General features: G+C 38.8%; 1 protein-coding gene across 1 annotated transcript; it reads right to left on the bottom strand.

Moving 5' to 3' along the window:
• Positions 1 to 403: 403 nt before the first annotated feature.
• Positions 404 to 18,984, bottom strand: LOC139737338 (photoreceptor-specific nuclear receptor-like). Its single transcript, XM_071648016.1, has 4 exons — positions 18,747 to 18,984; positions 10,511 to 10,989; positions 1,638 to 1,890; positions 404 to 645 (listed from the first exon to the last, which is right to left on the bottom strand). Exons 1-4 carry the CDS (start codon positions 18,757 to 18,759, stop codon positions 404 to 406), a joined length of 987 nt encoding a protein of 328 aa, XP_071504117.1. The 5' UTR covers positions 18,760 to 18,984.
• Between the last annotated feature and the right edge of the window lie 1,200 nt (positions 18,985 to 20,184).

Below are 20,184 nucleotides of genomic sequence, written 5' to 3' on the forward strand. Positions count from 1 at the left end.
TAAGGGCTCGCATCCTGTTCTGAAACCTCCTCGCCAAAGAGGGTTACAAACCTCTGTGCTCCTCACCGACAATGAAGTACCCGGTCTACTAGACCCATCACATCACATTACATTATACATCATGATTATACTATAGTTCCAGAAAAACGGAAATCAAGTCTCCGTAGGAATCAGTTCCACTCTAGTTTCTTCACGCGCAACGTCGGCATGAAAGTTTTATCATGGTGCACTTTCTGCAAGTACTGTAGAAGAACACTGACCGTCAGGACCTGATGGCTAAACAAGACTTGCCAACCTGTACGACGATGGCATGTATTTCACTGATATGACCTACTTCCTTTTCTGTGGAGTCGTGAGTGACTTGCATGGCCGCACTCACTGAATACTAGTATGCAGAAATTAACTAGCTATTCTGGAACATATCGCTGAGGAGCCGTTCGATCGGAATTTCGCCGATCGTCTGCTGAAAGAATAGGCGTTCTACGAACTTGCTGCTGATGGCGCGGATGGCGGGAAGGGCGAGAAGCAGACGACCGAAGCGCGTGGGACGGGAAAGGTGAGCGTAGCGCACGTAGTCCCCCAGCATCACTTGGGCTTGGTCTTGCAGAGACTCGACTCGTGCAGGATCACTCAATCCAAGGGTTTCTAGAAGAGTTAAAATGGGGGCAAACAAATATTGAAACATTTGTGCTCTCTTCAACAGCCTTTAATAGTCATTGATCTTGATTGGACTCATTTGACATGATAATGATTGACGTGAAGGGACCATTAGTAACATTTTGATATTGCTTCGAATAGGATGAATGAGGAATATATCAGTATATATTAACACTCAATGAACGATTGAAAGAGACTACGAACACACTTTACCGACTTACTGACTGTACTGGCTGAGCAGCTGATTATTCAGAATAGTTACCTCTAAATGTGTAACTTTACCATATAAGTTTTCTCTTTCTTACAGTATAGAGATAACAAATCCTTGCTTCGCAAAATCATTAACCAGAAACTTCACTTTCTCAGACGTCTCTGCAAGGAAGTGCCGAACACCTTCCGAATACCAAAGTATTAAACAAACGGACGTAGACACTTTGGAGGTTTGAAGAAAAGGAATTGAGGTGCATAAGAAAGTTGCAGTATGATTTTACGTGACATTAAAGACGATTACCTGTAGATATTAAGCTTGTGTGATGTGTACAATGTCCCATTATTTCGTGGTTCTTTTTGACATTAGTAAATGTGATATTTGTATTTGTCCGGAAGTTGTACCAACCACGGATAAACCAGAGAAGATATTTTAGGTACAAGAGTCTGTTTAAAGTGGATAGGTAATCCCAAGTTCACATTTTTCTTCAGCTGTGTCTGGTTATCTTTAATTGGCATATTGAATCAATCATTATAATTTCATGATCATTTTCATGATGGAATAATCATAATCAATTTGCAAGTTACACGGGATGAATAAGGAAAAGAAACACTTTTGAAAAGTTTTCCCTCTACATGCAAACATGCAGTGCGGGAATTCATTGGGTGCGAGAGGAGGAGACGTCACTCCAAACGTTAGGATCGAAAGGGACAGGCACTTCCTAATTCCAGATAAAGCTAGCTCCTTTAAAATCATAGCTACTATACTGTACCTGCTTTGAAGAGCGCCACAGCTTTCAGGCAGGCGAACTCCGTGAAGTCGACCTTCAGCGCGCGCAACCTCTCCACCACGTCCTCCATGCGATGGACCTGGGCGCGTAACTCGGCCACGGTGTCGGCGGACATCTTTCTCTCTTCGGTTCCCTGGACGAGAGCCTCGACGAGGACGTCTGTTTTGAGAGGGACTGCCCACTGGCTCATGCCCATGAGGAACAGATCCCGCCATGTTTCTTCTAGAAGAATCAACTGTGAGAGAGAAATTTAAAAAAAAAAGGCAAAGGACACTGTAAATCGCTGACAAAACTTCACAATCCAGACGAGTCCATTCTATGTCTTTAGAGCAATTTTAGACTTTCCATCAGAGTTATAACTGTTGTGTTCAGAGTAACATTTAGCATTAAGAGATTTCCCACCCCCCTACTCTTTTTCGTGTTCAGTATTGCCCCAGATTGCTAAGTGCTGACTAAATTGTTATTTTGTAAAGAGTAAAACGTACTCTCTTAATTTCTAGGATTTATTTTTAAGTCCTAAGGATTTATTTTTTTAAGTCCTAGCGGACTGTAAATACAGACAAAACCTTAGGACTTAAAAGTAAGTCTTAGCTAGGATTTAAAAATTTAAGTCTATGTTCGACTTAAATTTCAAGTCTATAGGATTTATTTTTTAAGTCTTATTAGATTACATTTAAATCTTTCTTAGACTTGTTTTTGAAATAAATCCAGCTTGGATTTAAACGACGAAAGACTTATTTTAAGCCTTCCTTGGATTTATTTCAAATAAATCCATCATGGATTTAAACTCAGACTACTGAAAATGACAGCCAATTGATGCACTTTCTTCACATGTAAAGGTCTATTTATTTTAACAAAATCAAACTGATGCATTTTTCACAAACATCGATAAGTTACAAAATATACAGATGATTGTCATACACATGTAGGCTCCAGAAAAAATGAAATACGACATGATGAAAACAGAGCATATTTTGCAATAGTCTCAGATGGTCACATCTTCACATTCATGTTACTGATGCTTCTTTCACTGTGTTCTGTAAACAAGTTACTAGACGACTGGAACCTTCATTGCCAAATAGATTACTTTTTTTCACTTTTTTTTTTAAATCTTGCAAGATGACTCCATACGACTCGATTCACTTTCATTTTATGTATTTCTTTCCCTGGTGAGCATCGTTAAGTCGTAAGATGGAAACTATGAACAAATATAAGATTATATAAAAATTCTAATAACTTAAATTTTAGAAATGATGCTGTGTAATAAACAATACAGCCTCCATTAAGTTGACGTTTAGATTTACACGCTTTGTACGTCCCATGCATGCAATTTAAAGAATTATTTGATTTTTTGGAATGATGCATAGTATAAATTTAATCAAGAGGGAAGTAAAGGCCAAAATTAGTGTAATCAAATTAGAAAAGAGAAGAAATTTCCCTACACAGAATGGTGTAAAGACTATGAAAATCAGCTACGAAATAAGGAAGATATGCCTCTTTTCAATTTCACACATTTCCAGAAAACAGATCTTGTCCAGTCTTTATGAACGTCCAAATGAGGGAATTGATGATGTCATTCCTTCAAAATATTTTTACACTTTTCACCTGCATGTATTTGCATATTCATACGGACTAGTCAAGAAATGTTTTCTGAAAACGTGTTACATTTCCTTATTTCTTACCAGACTTCCCTAATTTTTCCACTATTCCGTAGGGAAAATTTACAATTGAATCCAAACTGTATTACATACAACAATAGGGAGCAAGATCTATGTAAACTCTGAAGTAAATTCACCTTAAAACATTAAGAAGCTCAAATAACAATTAACATTCTAAACTTACTTCTAAAATTCCTTGAATATCGATTGTCTGAAATGGATTTACATAAGTACATTTCCATACTGCATTTTGGTAGACAAAATGTTTGACAAAAGAATATACAAATTCCTGCTTAATCTATTGATATTTAAGAATCCATCTCAACTGATGACAGGGAACCATCTCAAGAGACTGTTCAAGTGAGATGGACCACTAGTTTCTTAATTAATTTGATGTCATATCTCGTAACAAAGCACTATGTTGAAGTGATGCAATCTGAATTTTTAACTAGAAGTATCACTCATTGTGATGAATATACCCCCACCCACAATTGAGGGAATTAGCTCAACCAGGATTATTTTTTCTTACTTTTTAATAAAGAAAAAAAAATTACCATGGCAATGCACTGTTCCACCTTTCAAATCAAGTGCTCAAAAACTGAGTGAGCAAGATGAATAAACTGACGATTTCTATGGTTTTTACTAAAAATTGTGTAACCATGGCAACACAATGTTGGACATTAAGAAAAAAATGAAGTTTGCACAACTATAGGCCCTATATCATAGCCGTCATGTGTGCCAAATTTCAAGCTAAATGCTAAAAGGGTGAGGGGTTTAGTTGAATTCACATTAGTGTATCATTTTCATGCAAAATATACTGTTACCATGGCAACACATTTTCCACACTGACAAAAGATTTTTTGCACATCTAGGTAATGTAGAGGTAACATGTGCCAAATTTGAAGCCAAAATGCTCTAAACAGAGACAAGAGAATCGAAATGTTTGTATGATTTTCATTGAAAATGCACCGGTACCATGGCAACACATTGTTTAACAATGATGAAATATGAAGTTTGCATATTTCTGAACTACAATGGTTGCATGTGCCAAATTTCAAGCCAAATGCTCAAAGACTGAGGGAGTTACCTGAATCCAAAATATTTTTGTATTATTTTCATTCAAACTATGTTGTTACCATGGCAACACAATGATCAACAATGACGAAAGGTTAAGTTTGCACATGTACGTACCATAGTGGTCAGGTGTGCCAAATTTCAAGCTAAATGCTCAAAGACTGAGGTTGTTACATGAATCCACAATATCTTTGTATGCATTTTAGTGAAAAGATGCTGTTACCATGGCAACGCATTGTTCACCATTGATGAAAGATTAAGTTTGCACATCTATATGCTAAAGTTGTTGCATGTGTCAAATGTCAAGCCAAGTACTCAAAGAGTGAGGGAGTTAACTGAATCCACAATATTTTTGTATGATTTTCATTCAAAATATGCCGTTACCATGGCAACACATTGATCGACACTTACGAAAGAATACGTTTACACATCTACATACCACAGCGGTCTTTTGTGCCAAATTTCTAGCTAAATGCTCGAAGACTAAAGGAAGTTAGCTGAATCCACAATATTTGTGTATGTTTTTTGGTTTAAAAAAAAGCTGTTACCATGGCAACGCATTGCTCACCACATTGTTTCCATATCTATATACCATAGTGGTCATGTGTGCCAAATTTCAAGTCAAATGCTCTAAATTTGTTTAAGGTGCCCATCTGCGCTGAATCTATCCTTCCTCGTGGGTTCAAGCACATACTTTGGCTGGAAAACCAAAGTTTATTTCTTTATAAATAGAGAGTTTCATATTAAAGTGTTTAGCCACAACGTCATAATGAAAATAGCAACAAATCAGCGCTCAATAAATGTGATGGACAATGGCTCAACAACACTGTGGGAGTGATGAAAATTAGGTAATCGTTGAATAATTACAAAAGTGTTCAGGGGAACTTAAACTTTCTTCTTTCAATTTAAATCAATGCGGATCTGGCATTACTTTTTTTTTCATCATCAACCAGACATAATATACAGAAAACAAGCCAAAGATGAACAATAAATAAATTGAAACTGGACATGTATAAAAACTTGAAATATTGTTTAAATGTTCACGTAGCAATGCAAATGCAAAAGTGAGGCACACACATACATGATAGCACCTCTAAAGGAAACATTGCGGCATTAACTTTCCTTATTGTGTTATTTTCATTTAAAAATGCACACAAAAAAATTACAAGGAAACTTTACTACAACCAGGGCATGACAGACATGCTTCTTGTGTGCATGGATTTGTAGCTCAATATAAATGGAAAAGTGAGGCACACATAACATAACTCAATATCCATGAGTCAAACATTATGCATGATAGTATCTTCAAAGGAAACATTGCAGCATTTTACCTGTGTTACTTTGATTTAAGAATTCACCGAAAATTAAGAAAACTTTGCTGCACATCAGGGCAAGTCAGATATGCTTCTTGTGTGCATGGGTTTGTGGCACAATGTCGGAAAATCTTACTAGCATCATACACTGACGTGTTCTTGAAGTTCGTGGCTAATGCCCAGAACGAAGCCCTCACTTGGGATTGTAGCAGTACATGAATATGCTGCCACAAAATCAAAGAATGCTTCAAGCACCCAAGCATATTTGACGATGAAGACACAGTGGGCTTTAAAGAGTCTGTCAAATTCTTGCTTCCGGTCATCTCCAGCCTGGACTTAGTATGGTCTTGTCCAGGATGAGAAAATACTGGATGTACGTCTAGTCACTCCCTTATCTGACTAAGCAGGGCTGGCTGAAGGTGGCATCTTTAGCATCACTGAACTTCGCGCTTCTCGCTCGTGATGTATACGTTTCGCGCGGATCAACTTGGCGTTTCCCGTTTGCTAGGGCTTTCACGTGGGAGAATCTCCATATCAGAAGATGCTTGGGGCTGGGGTTGGAGTCTCTGCATCAGCAATGCCATGAACATTGGTTCCTACCTGAAAAGAGATTAAACATGTATAGCACTACTGATATTTTGAACTAAATTTCACTTGAATCGTTTGAGCAAATGACAAAGGCTACAATTATTATCAAATAAACTTTGCATCACATAGAGGGAAGTTAAGTTCTCAGTGAGAGGGCACTCTGGAGGGAAAAAATATTAAAATATAATTTTACATATTGATCTTAAATACAATGTACTAATAACATATTCATCACATAACTTTTAGTTTGTGATGTACAAGTAAATATTTCTGATATATTTCGGAACATATTATTTTAAAACATTTTGTCTCATCTGGTAAACCTCAAAGCCTTGAAAAAAATTCCCAGAAATCAGATTACTTTTTGCCATCATCGGGGTGGGGCCTACTTGATATTTACATGTTCCAGACTCATAAGATATTTGATGTACAGATTATTACAAATCAATAGAAGTCAGCATGCATTTTTAATCCGTAATTTAATGAATTTAAAAGAAAACTGTCAAAACACGGTAGATACCCCTACACAATACTCATTGCTGAATGTTCTAAAATTTGTTTGAGAAGAATCGCTTCAAAAACACTGATATATCAGAGAAGAAAACTTTGCCTTTCTCACGACAGCATGAGAAATTCAGATTTTTAAATTCTACCTGTTACTGAGTACATGCAGATTCTACACGAGTCTTGTTTTGTAAGATACGAAGCTCAAATATGCTTCTCTAAACATGAGCTGGTACTTAAAAGCCCAATAAAACATCAGAGACTCCAACCCCAAGCACCTTCTGATCTGGAGATTCTCCCGCCCGAAACCCCTAGCAATCGGGAGACTCCAAGTTGATGTGTGCGAAGCGCGAAGTTCCTAGGATTCTAGATGTTCTCTGGTGCTATCTAAGGCTTATTTTTTCAACATGCGATAGCAATAAGTAAGAAATCCTTTCCACCGGGAGACACAGGACCAGGGCGGGAGAAATCAAATCTCAAGCGGGAGAACGGGAGATTTTGCAAAAATGGACTTTCGGCGGGAGATCTCCCGTCGAAACGGGAGAGTTGGAGTCTCTGAAACATGCATATTGATAATTCTCAAAATTGGAAGCTCAATGATTTGATCATAAACTGATTTCAAGTCTATAAACATTAAGCATATACTGTACTTACAGGCACATAGTCATTCTGCACCATGTACTGCTGAGCATCCCTCGGGAGCACGAGAGGTCCTCTCCCTTTCTTCTACATGGGGATGTTGGGTCTGTGAAGCATCGCTGCAAGTAGTGACATTCCACAAAATTCCTATAGAATGGAACACAATACAATTTTTTTTTTCAACTTTAAGTATTTCACCCATTCTCTTTAACATATTAGATATGACGTATTGTATCAGCTCTGACAATCCCTAACATTCAGTACGTTTTCGACTTATTATCAATATCAGTCTATGAAGAGAAAACTTGTACACATTCACTTTCCTGAAAGGTGTAATAGCAATGAAGCATGAACAAATGAGTAAGTTTTACTCTTACACTTTGGACAGAAATTGTTCCAGTAATTATAATCAATGCCATAAGATCTATGAGGATTGGCGGAAGGACTTACTGTCTCCATCCATGTCTTCACATCTTCTTACGATGTCTTGCAACTAAGGGTGGTTTCGCTTGGCAAGTGCAAGATTCTATTGACGTAAAATGGCCCCCATCTGTTCACCATCTCCTGCACTTTTCTCGGTACAACTGGGCAAAGTCCGCATTGATCTGAAAATAAACACAAAAACTGTGAAATATCAGTGATAAGGAAGTGGAAAATGAAAAACAGAAACGCTTGACAAAAAAAAAGGAAGAAAACAAATATGCTTCAGGGGTATAAACGGTCGCCATAGCCACATTTCTAGATTTTTATGTAATCAATTATTTCTTATTGGTCTCGAGGGTTGTATTTCATGCTGGAGGAAAAAATGAGACCGATATCTCTGATTTTTGTTTCAGATGTTATCGTTAAAATCAATTTTTAGAAATACCAGGGATGTCTTGCATATCTAAACACCAAGAAGGGATAGTCCTGACAGAGTACTCCTTGGAGTACAAATTATACAAATAACAGATAATTTGCATTCCCTTTATCTTAAAAAATATTAAAAGTAAAAAAATAAAAAAAGGCCTCATATATTGTAAAACTTCACTACATTCTCTCACTGGTGTATGTGATGCTTAATGCATACATGTCAGCCAGAAGTGTAGATCTGTAGAATTTTTAAGTCTAGATCCTTCTACTCAAACACAGATCACCACATTGATTATGCTACAAAGAGAAAGACTGGAGTAGAATACCTTTATCCAGGTGCGAAATCTTGTTCCATTGCACGAGTTAATCCCATACATTATTTGTTTCATACAACGCCTTCAACAATAACACTAACAGACTTACTAGTTCAAGAAAGAGTCTTGAATTCAGTGCAGAAATGGCAACCATAAGGTCTAGGTGTCCAGGCCTATTACTGAGTGGTAGTAATAATAGTAGAAGTATTTTCATGGAATGCAAATCAGTAGCACATTCACATTACATACACATGTACGCAGCCGAGTGCAAGTAGCATTGAAGTTGATTATTCCAGTAAAATGAGTGACATGATGCACGCTTGATAGTAAGAGTGTTGAGTGCACACGCCAAAGGTAATTGTTTATTGTGACATCAGACTCAGTAGACCTAGTCATGCAATGGAACAGAAACTGTTTATTAATTGTAGACCCCCTGTTTTAATATGGGAGTCAATGGAAATTGGTGATGTCAGCCAATATGGCCCATGCGATAGAAGTTTTTACAGTTCAGAGCTTGACGCCACTGCACTGGCATTGCAACATTGGCACCCTAAACCCTGGGGCGCTCATCACACAGGGGGCTTCGTGTTTGGGCTGGTCGCAGTTCTATTGTAGCGCCCATAGGGTCTACGTACTATTGGTGGCCTAAACCAGGGAGCACCTCCCTGCCTAAACACAACGTTAAAAATACAGCATAGTGGGGCATGATAAGGCCTAGAACTGTGCCTTTCTACGTAGAAATTGATAAATTAAACCTTACAAGAGTGTAGGAAGGGGTGAACTGACACTAACTTGTTACCGGTAAAATTTACTGTTACTCAGTGTTACACGACAGTTAGGCCTACGCTACAGTAGCCTGTGTTATGCCCATAGCTTTACCTTTCAGTCAAGACACCAACATCGTAAATCATTAGGTAGAATGGGCGCTTTATAAGAGTCCCTGTATTATTACACTTGTACTTGCAGTTTCACCGAAATAGAGCCCCCACAATACTAGTATAACGTTAGCCTACATGTAACTTGTTACAATGTTTGGATAGACACATTAGCCATGAACAGCTAACGTTAATAGCACTGGCGCTTCAGGGACGGACAGCGCTGTATACAGCGGCAAGGCTCAAACTCGCCAAAAATGTAGGGCGGTTAGTGCACATCTTAACATCTTTTATCTTTGGTTACTGAGTCCCAGAGTTATCAAACACATTCTTAAGCATCTATACAGTAATATGCTCACCTTTAAGCAACTTGGTCAAGCTTCCGTCAGATCATGCCCTCAAAAAACTCCGGCCTGCATGACTTCTGCCTTCAAGACCAACTCAACTGTTCGAGTCAAGCGTTTGTTTGCAAATGGTCGATGGTAGGTACGTACAAGAACATGTACTATAGTACATGTACAATGTACATATTGTGCACTGAATGTGTGTGTATGACTACGCTATCTAGCATCGCATGAAGCAAAGTGACGGCCAGCGCCAATTCCGGTTTTAGGCGGTTCAAGATAGCGCATGACGTCATTTACAAGTCATCTGATTGGCTGAAAGTTTAAGTCCTTTTTAGATTTAGATTGCGAACAGCTTCGACACTCAACTTTTAATCGAAGCCACCTAAAATAAGTCTTAAAGACTTAAAATATTTTAAGTCGTAAGAAAGATTTAAAATTTAAGTCCTAGAAATTAAGAGAGTAAGGAATAGCCTACAATTTATTTTCGGTTTGATTGTTTTCTTCTTCTTTTTTCAATAGAAATGGAATGTCATCCTTTTTAAGTTTGATATTCGTTACTTGAAGCAAATAAGGTATAAAAACAATAGTGGAGAGCCAAAACAATACTCCTTTTTTTTTCATCTGTGGTTAGCAGCCACTGATCTGCTGGTCTGTTGGCGTTTTGATAACTTAAAGCAATTTTCTGATGTACCTGATCGCGATACGGAAGCAGCCTGAAACACGTGATATTCTTCGCCCACTTGACGGAGGTGAAGAGAAGTCTGGCCGCCACCTCGGGCATGTTGTCCGGTGATGTTCCGCCCAGCTCTAGTCCGACGGAGCGTCCGCCTTCGCCATTTCGCGCGAAGTCCAACACGAGCGGGTTGATGTTGTAGTGTTCGGCCGTGAGAAGGCTGTGGTAAAACGTCCCGTAGTACACCGACGCCGATATGAGGCCGGCGCTCGCGGTCGGAGCGACGCCAGCGGTGAGACCGGACTTCTCCGGGTGGGGCACGGAAAGGGCGAGGATTGGGTGGTGGGCGGTGTGATGGTGCGGCGGCGGGGGACTGTTCGAAGCGCTGCTCGACGGGGTGAGAGAGCGCAATGAGCCCGAAGCTCCAGGGGATGCGCCGTTGGAGAGTTCCATCGTCTTGTTCTTCGGTTTACGTGGTCCCCTTTCGTGTTGAACAGCTAAAATACAGGAGAGAGAATTAAAGTGATGAAGAGAGGACGACAGGATAAAAGAGAGAGGGGGATATTATGATTATCATTATTTGCCCCAAATTATATTAAATTTCCATATTTCCATGTTTCATTGTGTAATGTCGGTGTGGTTTTTAATGTAGTTGATCTCAGACAAAAATTAAGATTATGAATAGAGGATTCTCCAGTTATTAAAGTTAACTCCATAGATAATTTAAACATCTTTACACCGGACTTTCAGTTAAAAGAATTTCTATCACTGACGCAGTCGGAAGTAAAGGCTGGCTAAGAAGGAATAACTTTTTTTCTGTTTTTTGCAGTTCACATTTGTATTCATTGAAAAAAACACACACACATTATTTCGCTTTCTTCATTTTAGGCTGAATGTGACAAGTTGTAGTGATAAATCAGGCTCACTATCTATAATGCAGTAAACAAGTGACGACTTCATGTTATAATGCCACATGAAACAAGAGTTCCTTTGACGTCATTATTCAGAACTGTAGGTCGCGTCTGATGCACGTAGTTCAAACATCACACTCTTCACTGCATTTCACATGCAGCCGGTGATGAAATACAGAAATCATGTTTTGTTGAAGAAGAGGAATTAATGACCTTGTTACTTGTTCACTCCTTTCCACGGGAAAATAACAAACTGGCAGTAAAGAGAGAAAAATACAAAATAATGGCAGATGTTGTCTGCTGGCTATGATTTCAGCTTTCTGTAAAAGGGAGTAGCAGTGTTGGAAACGTGAGAAACAATTTCTCTTCGTCAGTTGAAAAACAACTCTACATGGATTACGAGGTGTGATATGATTATTCTATCCAATAGAAATGAACAACACCTGTTACCGTGCCGATAGTCTAGTTTCCCGATGAATACATACATACAGCGTGTAAGTCTCCGTCAACGTGCTTAATAATATAGCAATGGAAAGTATTGTCCTGTCGCATTTATAGTATGCATGCTCCCTGTCCAAAGCTCAAATATTTTATTTCAGTCTTTATAAAAGAAATAGTATTTACTTTGTGTTCCTTTTCCATTGCAAGACGTTTTCACACTGTTATTGCTTCCCTGGGTACCGCAATTGCAAGCTCTGCTTTAACGGTTCCTTTAACCATAAATATATCTTAGTAAGATTAGTCTCCTATATAGACCTCGTATGTTGACACATTTTCTAATTAGGTCTATCACACATTTTTTCCCCTGTTGTATATTGTTTGTTTTATGGTTGTATTGTTTCATTGTCAAGTGAAATTTGAAAATAAATGTGCTGGAAATCTCCACCCATGCAGTCTCTCGAGTGTATTATTTTTCCAAAAATTCTGTTTCGTTTCAGTTTGAGAGAAGACTTGAAGTGAAACCTGACATATATATATATTAACATATATAGACACACTGACATACCTAATCGCATTTTGTGTTCAATAATAACGAAGAGTAATCATAATTTACCATGAAATTACCAAGATCCGCGTATGTTGGTTACTTTTTTTTATGATGCCATAGAGTGGAAATGATTACAAGCAAGCGTGTGTATAACATTTTTCATTTATATTTCTTTGCTCATAGAAAAGATTTATGGGAGTTTGTGTCTTCATCCACGTTGAGCAAAGTTTGGTTATTAATTCACCTAAAATGTGTAATCATTGTGTGATCATACCAGAGCAGCAAAATGGTGCGTAAAAGCATTGGTTGCTTGAGCCTTTGGTCAATGAGAAAATGAGACGTGCTCATTTCAATCATCGATTTCCCTTTTAATGACCATCATGACCTCAACCTCCTAAAAGCATTTCGACGAAGTACAAGAACTATATCAACATCATTTTTTCTCCCATTATCTGTTGGTATGGCATCGCCCGGCGTCTATAGTTATAGATAAATGTCATTGTCCTAATTTAAGACGACAGTTGTATCAACTTCTCACACTTCCATTCATTGGTACACTCCAGAACTTCTTAGTCATTGTTAGAAGGTTTCCATCCCCAATATGCTCAGAAATAATTTTTGTTTCCTATTCCGAGATTACCGGGTGTGAGTGTCGTGCTCCATTCTTTTCATGACTTGGCTAGATATCCTTGTACTCTCGAGTAGTAACCGGAAACTTTCAAGTATAATTATATGGGATACTTGGTTCGACGCAAATCGCACTTGTTATACAAGCTTTGTAAGGTTTGAGTGTCATACCCAGTGCTTTGGGCCTGACGGCTTGCAAGCGATTTCAGAATTTCCCACAGCACACTCAGTGACATTTATACGAATAGGATCTCAAAACCCTCTTCAACGGTTGTAGGAGGAAACGCTTGAATATTTCACCTTTGTCACGATGTGAAATAATGTAAATAAAAAATCTGCGTACTCATGGTACTTCAAAAAAGGGATATACATCATAAACGATGATGTCTCACTCTCCATATCAACGTCTCACTTATTTGAATCGCGTTGCAACTTTTCGTCGACAATTCGGTCACTTCCCTTCAAAAGCAGTAAATCATGACTAGCTATACTTTCGGAGGCTTTCTCCCTGAGCACCTAAAAGTGATCGTTCTTCCTCCATCTTTACGTGGAGTTCGTGTCCACTTCATAGGATGAGGGGCTTTCTATTGATACGCGGCGGAAGAGCTATATGTGGGAACGAACAGATTGGATCAATTGCGTTGGGCATTATAGACAACCAGTGCAAGAGATCAGACGAGACTGCACTTGAGGATTTTTGGCGCCCTTTCTGGTTCTCGAGTGGTTTCTCGCTTGCTTTGCTGTCGTTTTGATATTTGGCGAGGTATACTACGTGACATACGAACATTCCTTCTCTTTCTCCCCCCCCCCTTCCCTTCTTCTCTCGTAGTTTGAAGCTACTTTTTTGGAGTTATTCCATCTTCTTTTATTCCCTTTTCTCTCTCTCTCTCTCTCTGTCTCTCTCTCCATCTCTCTCTCTTTATCTATCTCTCTATTCCCTATTTGTTAATGAATTTGCTATCTTTTTTATTCAAACTATATCGGTTGCTTTGCAAGCCGTGGTGACACATTGATAGCAATAACTGCTTCACGTCTTTATACTGAACAATAAACCATTCATTTGCTTTGATTCGTATACTGTAAATTAGAGACTTGTTTGGTCTTTACGGATGAATACCAAAGGTTACACATCATAGGCGAAGCCATGAGATTAGTGTTTTGTCTCTTTTCATTTCTTTTTCCTTTCTCGATCTCCATCTTACTTCCCCTTTTGCAAAAAATTCTTATATACCTCAGCCAGCGCTTCCGCGCGCCGATCATCCGTGTTTTTTCGACACCAGCGCAGCAGGGCGGCTCCTTGGGGTGATGATCCGTCACTTCGTGGCGGAGAGCTGGGGCATTTTGGGGGAAAGTACGAAGTCACACCGTGGATATATGGCGTGAAAAGTGTAAGGGTGGTATGGGTTATTCTCCAGTCGGCACTTCGACGCATTGGGGAAAAAATAACGGGTTTTACTGGAGGAGCTAAAGGCCCCTCGTTCGGAGGTGTTTGGCCCCAAAACTCTGGAGAGACTGGCGAGAGACAAGGTGGTTTCGATGAGGCGGAAAGCCGAACTACCGAAAAGCTGACAAAATATCATGGTCAATTTACCCTCCCATCTCAAGTTAATAAACAAGTGACATTATACAACCATTCCCCCCCCCCTCCCCTATCTAAGGCTTATGGTTTGACCTGAGTGGATGAAAAATAATGAAGATAGGGAAAACACGTTTTGCAAACTTATACACGTACTTTGACTCAATGGTGTGTTCATATATCACAGTCTTGAATTAAAAACTCTGTTTACAGTCTGTGACCTCTCCCCCCCCCCCTCCCCCTCCCCCCTCCCCCCTCTCTCTCTCTCTCTTTGTCAACCTGTCCCTATTTACCTCTTCCAGTCCATCTCTTTCTTTTTCCCGTCTCGTTACCCCATGTCGGTAACCGCAGATGTTTAAAAGAATTATATTGCATATAACTACGTTCCAATAAGGTCCTGTTTACCTTTGGGAACAGTGATTTCAAAAATGCTCAAGATATCATATTTGATGCATATGTTTAGGTCTGTTGTATCACAAAACATCCTATCGTATAAAATTTTCGCAATAAAGCCTAAAATATAAGGAGATATCAGTATTTTTCTCAATAACCCAGTACTGTAGACGATTTAGTCTGGAAACAGATTATAACTATTGTTCACATTTTGTGAAATTAACAATACCTGAAAGTGCAGTTTCGCGATTGAGGTAAAACGTGCATCGAATTGTAAAAAAGAGACTGTAAAAACTTACAGTGTGGCGAAAGAACATTAAAATTAGCCTTTTTGAAGATATAATAGAAAAAAAAGAACAAACTGAAGAATAGTGGGAGGAGTCACTCTTGCAAACATTACGCAGACATTGAAAAATTGAGATCATTATGTCTTTTGAATGAGACCGCCTGAAACAGCCGTGTTTTTTAAAAGTCGTCGTTTCATGGTACTTTTCTGTCTTTATTGGAAGAAGACAAAATCTCAGCACCCCCTCAGGGTACAAACGGCATAAATGATTTATAAAATCAACGCCTCGGGCCGTGATTCCACGCCTACATTGTGTTTCATACTGGTAGATTATCCGGCGAAATCTCATCACGAGTCAACACAAAACAGACGGTAAACTTCTCCCGTCCCTTATAGAGACAAAATCAAAAGCTAGCTAGCTGTGGCAAAAGAAAAGAAAAAAAAAACAGCCCCGAGGGCAAATCAACACAAGCTTCGCCTAGAATTCGCCTGCGCTCCGATCCACCCTTTTCTCCATATTTATTCCACGGGCGGGATGGGCAAGGTAAACACAACGATACAATACTGATCGTCCGCCGAATTGGCAAAGCGATCGTTATCACGCGAATTGCTGTCCGTTTGTCGCAGACGACCGCGCGGTATTGACTTATTTATCAAGCGGAACGAAACGATCCGGATCCTGCAACTCGCCTTGGAGATGTTGAAACAGACTTGCATCTGTCATCGACTTCTTGAGAACTCAGCATCATTGAATTCGCAGGACGAAATAGTATGAAATGTATCTCCCCCCCCCCCCAATATAGCAATGATAAGAAGGAATCAGTAGAGCAAGTTCCTTTATGATAACCGTTTCTGTTGCGGGTTCGTTTTTGCTTTTGTTTTTTCCTCGTTGTTGTTCCACATCATCAGCAGCTTGAGTCCAAGATTAATTCAAAAATGCCTTCAAAATGCACGTTAAATGATGTTCTAAGTGATTACAGAGATCGATCTCTAAAAGCAGTGAAAAGCATCCACAAAAAAGAAGAAAAAAACACGAAATGATAGCAATATGTTTTTGTTTAAAAGGTGTCAATAATTCTCAAGGATCACAGTTTATTGTTCTTGTCTCACTGTTTTCTATATTTAAAGAAATCGGTGTTTCAATTCACAAACAAGACAATAGTATAACCCTGGACATGATTTACACATCTTTCTGGTTTCGTGGGATAAGATATTGTCTTCTTTGCGTGATCCAATGTTTCAGCATTATTGTATATCTTATACTCTTTCGAATCTAGAGTTTGCGGCTATACTGATAATTTAAGTGATACGACATACGACCTTCATTGATTATTCAATTAGCATAATTATATGCCTACTCGCTTGATGCTATTAAGTTTTAAAAACTGGGAGGGGGCTTCCAAAATAGGAAGAAAGGATTGTTTAATGGCTCATATTTATAATGAGTCGCAGCTGTATTGCTATGTCAGGGCATAAATTCATTGTTAGGCATACTGAAGCCCCACCCCCACCCCCACCCCCAGTTATGAGTGAACTAGATATTCACCTTAAAAAAATGACACCCAAACCGAACAAGCATATTATATTCCACACAGGTTAATCTATTCTAACTTAACTCACTCACTTACTTAGTACTAACTCAATGAATGCAATTCTCGTGGCACGGGACTATAAACGTGACACTCGGCTGGAAAATTAATCGTCTTTACATGAACACCAAAAGCTGTAACTAAACGCTTTGCATCAACCCACCGATCCTTGCGGAGCAACATCGGTCAGAACAAAGAAGGTGTATATAAGATAGGAAAAGAGATGAACTGATACAAAATGACAGCCTTGACCGTCACATTTTCGTCCAAATCTACTTATCAACCTCTGCAATTAAAAGCGATTCAACCGTATTTATTCAACTGCTAGAAAGCACTTCGCTTAGAAGCGTGGACATAGCTTCTTCCCTTGATTTTATTAATCCGGTAAATTAAAACAAAATGAGAGGGAAAATGGAGGGATGAGATTGGGACCGAATCTGCCTTATAAATGCCCGGTGTGGGGAAAACAGGTCTTTCCAACTAGAGCTCGCAAGGATACCGGGTATTTTCGCTATGATTATTCGGGCGGAAGCGTCCGCTGCTCTTTAACGATCGACTCGTCTTGAATCCGGGCGACTTTTTGGAGGTTTTCTTGACGGCACATACATACAGACATGCGGGATACTTTCGATTTTAAGACTCCGCGAAGTCTTCCGTAATTATAGAGAAAGCGGACAGCTATTCATATCAACTCATCATGTCAATCACATTATAATTCACTGCCTTCGAAACAGGGCAATACGAGAAGAATGCCTGGTACAAGCATGCGATTTCCGTGAGGTGCAGGATTAAACTTGTTCAAAGTACAATTTATATGCTAAACAGTATTGATGCACGCACTTTCTTAGTTTGGATAGTCCACAAGTTATCGTAAGATTTCTTACGATTTTTGAAACTTGAAAAAAAGTCCCTATTGCGATGTACACTTCTTTATGCAGGAGAAATCAGTTTAAAAAAAACACTCAAACACAAAACTGCAGCGATGTCTCAGTGGATTTCTCTAAATATCACGGAATAAAGTAACTATAATGCCTGTCATTGTATTGTACTGATTTTTTTCCCGTTTACTTCACAACTGAAGTATCTGTTGGCGTTACATTGTAAGTACATAATTATCATGCAATCAAAATGTTACCTATCACCCTTTTCTTCCTTTCATTTCGCTAAAAGTGCGGAATACCTCTCAATGCTGACACAAGAATTCAAGTAGTAAGATATTTCATTATGTATATATATATATATATATATATATATATATGTGTGTGTGTGTGTGTGTGTGTGTGTGTGTGTGTGTTTGTATGTATGGGTGTGTGCGTTAGTTTGTGCGTCTACCTCCTACACACAATCATATACATAAATTACATTTCAACAGATTTTTTTGTTTTACAGTATTCCAGTTATGAAAATGAATATGGCCTATGCATCAGCGTGAAGAATCTTATTCCTCATAATCATTTTATATAATTTTTTATGAAATAACGGTTAGCGAATCATGTCCGCCTGGATTTTTATTGATTGTTAAGGTTATGCAAACAAGAGCATCTTATACAATTATGTGCATCTACATAATCGGCCATTGTGTTGTTTTTTTTTTTGTATTTATGTTACTTTTTATGTATGACATCGAGAACGATAAAGGTGTTTTGTTAGGGTCACTGTGTTTGTTTACTCTGGCGTTATGAAATCAACCGCTCTGTCTTAAAAGAATTGAAGCTCACATTTATATCTAAATATAAATCTTTTTTTTTTGAAAATGCCAACAACTGAAGATCTTAACCTTAGCTTGTGAAGAGAAACATTAACATCATAAAAAATATAGAAAGAGGAATCAGAAACACCAGAGGGATTCGAGTGATGAAGAAAATCACCTCCGCCTCAACTCACCATCTTTGTTCATCTGAGATTCGAAGCACTTCCGAAGCCTGCAGGCGCGGCACTGGTTTCGGTGCGTCTTGTCGATAGGGCAGTCCCCGCCCCCTTTCCCTTGCTGCTTACACACGTAAACCCGGTTGCGGTGGATGCTGCGTTTGAAGAACCCGCTGCACCCGTCGCACGCGTACACGCCGTAGTGCTTGCCAGAGCTACGATCCCCACACACTTTACACGGAATGTCGAGCAGACGATCACCTGAGCGGGAACACACATACAAACAAAAGAAGAAAATTGTCTCACATTAAATAAAATTAAGAGTATGATTTTTGTTCATTAACATTACAGGAAATCTAAATCATGTATTCTTCCCCTTTCATGATTAAGTTGAGTTTCACAGTTTATAAACGTTGTCAAAACGAGAGATTTTCAAAGTATTTCGGAGCATCTTTTGATGAGATTTTCTATTAAATCTGTGCTTCATTTTTTTTTCTTCACATTTACACATGGTTAGCACGTGACAAATTCTGCTCCCACAGAAAATGGGTCTCGAGATCATGTCAAGACAGTTGTTTGTGAAGTACATTTTCCCTTCCTCGCCGACAACACCACATAAACAATACAGAAAAACAAAGTAAAAAAACAAAAAACAAACAAACACTGTTGATAGTGAATTTCTTAATTCGTAAGAAAAAAAAACAGTGTTGTATAGAATACTGCAGACTTACAATGTAAAATCACGTAACAAATCATGCAAGTTAGATGTGCCCGGAACACAATATGCCCGGAATTCTTCTAAAAATCGCGGTAGTGAAAACAAAATTTCAATCAACATTTTCAATAGGCCTATTTGAACATTCTTTTCAAAATTGTCTAAAGCGATCATTTTTATGTAGTCCCTAATGTTCTCGTGTAAGACGCTGATTTTAAATCCACAATCTTGCAAGACAAACGTACCTCGAGTAAGTAGTAGACCCCTCATCATTCCCTACGAAATACTGTTGTCTGAGAAGAAAAAGTTACAACTGTTCGTAATTCCACAATTTCTTTGCTCCCCTGAACTGAACTGAGAACCTGTTTGAAAATGTGTCTTAATTTATATACGCGAAAGGGACGAGAAAAAAAAAACCCGCTATAATATATTCCTCTCAGTTTCCTCAGAGTGGCTTACTGCTTGACAAAAGAATCTCAATTCAATGAAGGTGTTATTCTCTGTTTTATTATCAAATGTTTTGATTGAGTAACGCATTCGACGACCATGCAGATCGCGGAGGCCCGGCCTCCCGAAATGTTCGACCAATCAGCTGGTCGGATAGCTTTAAGGATCACGGTGTGATTCGCGAGCAACTCGCGAGTCGAGCGCGCGACTTGGATTTACTCGTCAAACAAAAACCAATGGGAGTGAAGGATGGAAAAAAAAATCTTTGCAAGAAAGTCGTCTGGCTTGCGCCGG

The sequence above is a fragment of the Diadema antillarum genome, unplaced genomic scaffold (assembly GCF_040938485.1).
Source record: "Diadema antillarum isolate AM-2024a unplaced genomic scaffold, OU_Dant_1.0 seq00000689_RagTag, whole genome shotgun sequence".
Lineage (NCBI taxonomy): Eukaryota > Metazoa > Echinodermata > Echinoidea > Diadematoida > Diadematidae > Diadema > Diadema antillarum.

Coding starts and splice junctions, on each gene's coding strand:
- LOC139737338 (XM_071648016.1), bottom strand. Junction 1,891..10,510: donor TGCTTCCGTATCGCGATCAG/GTACATCAGAAA, acceptor TCTCTCTCACAG/TTGATTCTTCTAGAAGAAAC. Junction 646..1,637: donor TGTGGCGCTCTTCAAAGCAG/GTACAGTATAGT, acceptor TAACTCTTCTAG/AAACCCTTGGATTGAGTGAT.